This window comes from Gadus chalcogrammus, chromosome 13 (assembly GCF_026213295.1).
Source record: "Gadus chalcogrammus isolate NIFS_2021 chromosome 13, NIFS_Gcha_1.0, whole genome shotgun sequence".
Lineage (NCBI taxonomy): Eukaryota > Metazoa > Chordata > Actinopteri > Gadiformes > Gadidae > Gadus > Gadus chalcogrammus.
In genome coordinates, this window is record NC_079424.1 from 2,659,511 (window position 1) to 2,664,510 (window position 5,000).

Here is a 5,000-nt window from a genome sequence, read left to right on the forward strand (position 1 = left end):
GGAGCTTTGCTCGCCGGATGCATCCCATTTTTCTTTTTAGGATTCACGCTTCTAAACACTGAATAATACTTTAAAAATGTTTAATTTTTAGTCTCTGCTTCTGCATCGTGCATGCAAAATGGTTTCACCGATTAACCAATAACCTGTAGGACCTATATTCACGCTTTAGGGACATGCAACAAACCTTCCACCACCTCCTCATTCCTTCACAATAAAAGCGCACTTAGCTGAAAGTTGGTGCAGCCACTGCCATAGTACAACTTCACGCTATGATGATGAGCTTAGTGTTGAAATTATTGTCCCTGTCTTTATTTTTGCGCATGGTCGTTCTACGCCCCAGTACAGCTTTTTCCCAATTTCCTCCTTCTCCTTTTTCTATTCCTCCTTTTCCTTTCTGTGACTTCCTCTCTCTTTTTTTTTTCTTTTTCTAATTCCTTGATATATTCCATTTCTTTGATATATTCCATTTCTTTGACGTAATACTTTTCACTGTGTAACATTATTCCCTGTCTGACTTCTCTGAAGAGTAACAATCATAATCATAATCATTTGACCTATAACCTGTAACTTATTAGTTTTATGCCTTCTTCCTGTTCTCTGTTCTATTATTGCAATACTGTAGAAGCTGGTCTTGTGTGAATCCATAATGGGGATTGTTGTTTTGGATTATGTTTAATCGTGTCAGTCTGAGCTGAGAGAGAACCTTTCTTTCGTCTTAACTAAATACCTCTTGGGAGATATCTTACAGCAGAATCCCTCTATAAACTAGAAGAATCCCTATCTATTTCTGTATTTTCCTGGCATTTGCATTAATCTAATGATCCAATCCGGCAAACTCTGTGATCCTATACCTTAGACATCTTCTCTTGAATCGATTGACTCTCCTGATTGTGAATCTAAACCTTTGCAATTCATGTATAAGTTGTGCCATGTCACAATTAATAAATGGATATATTCCTTTTGTGCATTGGCTTTGCTAATACTGAATAAGTGAATTTAGATTTTTCAGTATTTATAAGAGATTTCTGTAACAGACAGAAGTCTCTGTTAGCCCCACAAACAATTATCAGCTTTACTCATTTCACAATAACATAATATATAATATGTTATTATTTTATAAATACAACTAATATAATTGCTTACTTAGTACAGGACATTAACACAGCAAACAGACTACCTACACTCCTTTTTAGTCTGTTCGGATGATAATGATAATACATTATTATTATTACAATATGTATATAAATATATATATACATATATATATATATATATAAAATCGTTTTTTTATTTAGCTTTTTATCGTTTTTTATAATGAACGTTTAAATTTACCTTAGAGTTATCTAAAACAATCTGGAATTACAAAGTATATTTCATACAGCCCCCTGAATTCATAATTTATAGTGAACAGCAATAGTCTTCAGACCTAACACCTAAGCAGTTATTTATGCTGTTTAAATTAATTTCTGCGTGACACGTCCAGCCTAACATAACACACACGTGTCAGCGCTGTGTCTGCAAAGAGCAGAAGCTCCACACAGCCAGCCTGAACAGAACAAAACTAAAAACAAACCATGAAAATGTATCTCACCACAGCATTAGAGACATTCTAGAACTAATGATTTCTCTGTTTTCCGATTTAGGCAATGAATTTGGTAAGTGATTTTGACTTGTGCAATAGCTTCCCCCCTCCCATTCGCTTACCAGTGTGGTATATTTATCCTGGTTGCTGCTGCCCTCTGCTGGCATGGCACTGCACTGCAACGCTGCTCTGCGTGGTTCAACAGTGCTGAGGACCTCTCGGTAGTCTCCACTGTCGCTTTGCATCCCCCTCCCTGCGGAGCCGTCTTGGCCTGCCGGCACATACGCAGGTGTAGCTTTGCTTGCACTTGGGTGTTGCTCTTTGATTTTAGGTCTTTCTTTTTTGGATCTCTTTTGAGGAGGATATGCCCTGAGCTAAACCAGCCAACGCTAGCCACCGATATCTGTGTCTGTCGCCTCAGAGACAAGATAAAGAGGATAGGGAGGAAACAAAAAATACATGGATGAATAAATAAATGGCACATTTATTTTAAATTTCGTAATAGCGGACAAACTTGTAGTTTCCGTAATTCAAAGCTTGTTTAATTTACCGAAATCCTGGTTTTCCCAACTTTTTGGGTGACTTTGTTTTATTTCTTTTGTGTCGGATTTTTAAGACCTTTCAAGATCGTTCTCATCTTAATTCATTAAAGTTTGCTCGAAATTCACATATGATGTAATGGTACCGCTCAGTATTTGATCTTTATGTCACCAACCTTTACTTGTCTCAGGACGAACAACAGAACCACACAGGTGCTTTTTCTACCATGTTCCTGACCGCTCTCTCTTTCTTTTCCTCTTCCTCTAATCCTCTAAAGTTGTGCTTTCTCTTGCTTTGTTTTCCAAACGTTTAAGATATGTTTTTTTGTCTTAATATTAAGTAATTTTCATTATATCAAGACTATTTAGACTCAAGAATGTGTTTTTCTCACATTAAACCCTCAGATTTAGTGTATCTTAATACTGAACAGAACAGCCTTTGCCTCTTATTTTTAAATTGACTCATATGCAATGCAGTACTTGTTTTGTATCACTATTCAAAACAAGTGAACAAGATTTGGACTTGAGTCAGCATTCTAGCTAATTCTAGGACATTAACTAAATGTATATCGTCTCTGTTAATTCAATTAATAATATAACCAGATTACCAGGCAAGCATTACCTTTCTGTTCCCATGACTGCTGAAGGCACTGTAGTCAAGGCAACGCTCCCCGTAAATTAAGGACTATTTTAACAACAGCTAAAATGGTTGACGACCTTAAGTGAAATCACAAGTGGGATTGTCCACCCAGATGTGGACAAAGATTGGATTGATCAATCTCACCAGTTGGTACAGTCCACCAGGTAGGCTGGTAGACGGATCCATCTACCCATCATGCATCTGGGTGGCGTCACTTGAGGATGGATTTAGAGAGATTTGATCCCACCTGGTGGTAAACCATCAAACGGGGGGCCCTTAAATGACCTCCAGCTGTGTTATTCTTCCCTCCGCTCACCCACTCCCTCCCGAACCCAGGATCAAGCCTCTAAGGACAAGGCCCTGCAGAACATGGCCGCCCTGTCGTCGGCCCAGATCGTCTCCCCGAACCTCATCAAGAGCCACCTGCCCCCGCTGCCCCCAGCACCCTACCCCAACCCAGCCAGGGTAAGACAGACTCCGGTCTGGCCCTGCTGCGGTACAACACACGCTCTAACACTGCCGGGTTATGGGTTAAACTGGTAGAGCTCTAACACTGCTAGGGTTAAGGGTTAAACTGGTAGAGCTCTAACACTGCTAGGGTTAAGGGTTAAACTGGTAGAGCTCTAACGCTGCCTGGGTTAAGGGTTAAACTGGTAGAGCTCTAACACTGCCGGGTTAAGGGTTAAACTGGTAGAGCTCTAACACTGCCGGGTTATGGGTTAAACTGGTAGAGCTCTAACACTGCCGGGTTATGGGTTCAACTGGTAGAGCTCTAACGCTGCCTGGGTTAAGGGTTCAACTGGTAGAGCTCTAACGCTGCCTGGGTTAAGGGTTAAACTGGTAGAGCTCTAACACTGCAGGGTTAAGGGTTAAACTGGTAGAGCTCTAACGCTGCCTGGGTTAAGGGTTAAACTGGTATTGCTCTAACACTGCCGGGTTATGGGTTAAACTGGTAGAGCTCTAATACTGCTGGGGTTATGGGTTAAACTGGTAGAGCTCTAATACTGCCGGGTTAAGGGTTAAACTGGTAGAGCTCTAACGCTGCCTGGGTTAAGGGTTAAACTGGTAGAGCTCTAACATTGCCGGGTTAAGGGTTAAACTGGTAGAGCTCTTACACTGCTAGGGTTATGGGTTAAACTGGTAGAGCTCTAACGCTGCCAGGGTTATGGGTTCAACTGGTAGAGCTCTAATACTGCTGGGGTTATGGGTTTAAACTGGTAGAGCTCTAATACTGCCGGGTTAAGGGTTAAACTGGTAGAGCTCTAACACTGCTAGGGTTAAGGGTTAAACTGGTAGAGCTCTAATACTGCTGGGGTTATGGGTTAAACTGGTAGAGCTCTAACGCTGCCTGGGTTAAGGGTTAAACTGGTAGAGCTCTAACACTGCCCGGGTTATGGGTTAAACTGGTAGAGCTCTAACACTGCCGGGTTATGGGTTAAACTGGGAGAGCTCTAACACTGCCGGGTTATGGGTTAAACTGGTAGAGCTCTAAAACTGCAGGGTTATGGGTTAAACTGGTAGAGCTCTAATACTGCTAGGGTTAAGGGTTAAACTGGTAGAGCTCTAATACTGCCGGGGTTATGGGTTAAACTGGTAGAGCTCTAACACCAGCAGGGTTGTGTCATCGTATTAGTTTTTAAATGTTTCAAACTCTATTTCTTATCTTCTTATTTTTCAGTTCTGGCCTTCATCAATCCCAGGGCAGCCTGGACCTTCTCAGGAGTAAGTATATCCCATAATTGGCAGTAGTTATAGCCATGGCAACCCTCCTATTAGTTAAAGAGGTGAGGGAGAGGTGGGTGGGATCGGATTTCGAAAAATGGAATCCGTCAATCATCAACACAAACCAGTCAGAGCCAGAGGTGCAATGTGACGAGGGAATACGATTGGTCTGTAGACACAGGGGAGTCGTTATGAGGGGGTCTGTAGTGGTCGTTATGAGGGGGGTCTGACGTGGTTGTTATGAGGGGGTCTAAAGTAAGGGAGCTGTGCAAACCGGCTGGCTTGTTTAACAGATCCACTTTGTGCACATCAGTCTGGTTCTAGATCTCAACCACGGGAGGCATCTGGGCCTTGGTCGCAACAGCCACGCGTAAGTTCCCCTCCAAGCCCGTACCCTGACAACCCCCGCACCTCGATACCTCGATACCCCAATACCCTGATACCCCCTGTACCCCAATACCCTGACAACCCCCGCACCTCGATACCCTGATAACCTGATACCCCCTGTACCCCAATA

At 42.3% G+C, this 5,000-nt stretch overlaps 1 protein-coding gene across 1 annotated transcript in view; it reads left to right on the forward strand.

Annotated features, from left to right (window-relative positions):
* Positions 1 to 1,646: 1,646 nt before the first annotated feature.
* Positions 1,647 to 5,000, forward strand: part of LOC130402026 (transcriptional enhancer factor TEF-5-like) — a 13,129-nt gene continuing 9,775 nt past the window's right edge. The window contains exons 1-4 of the mRNA XM_056606110.1: positions 1,647 to 1,655; positions 3,098 to 3,226; positions 4,440 to 4,483; positions 4,797 to 4,853. Of these exons, the coding sequence (XP_056462085.1) occupies positions 1,647 to 1,655; positions 3,098 to 3,226; positions 4,440 to 4,483; positions 4,797 to 4,853 (239 nt within the window). The remainder of the gene's footprint in view (positions 1,656 to 3,097; positions 3,227 to 4,439; positions 4,484 to 4,796; positions 4,854 to 5,000) is intronic.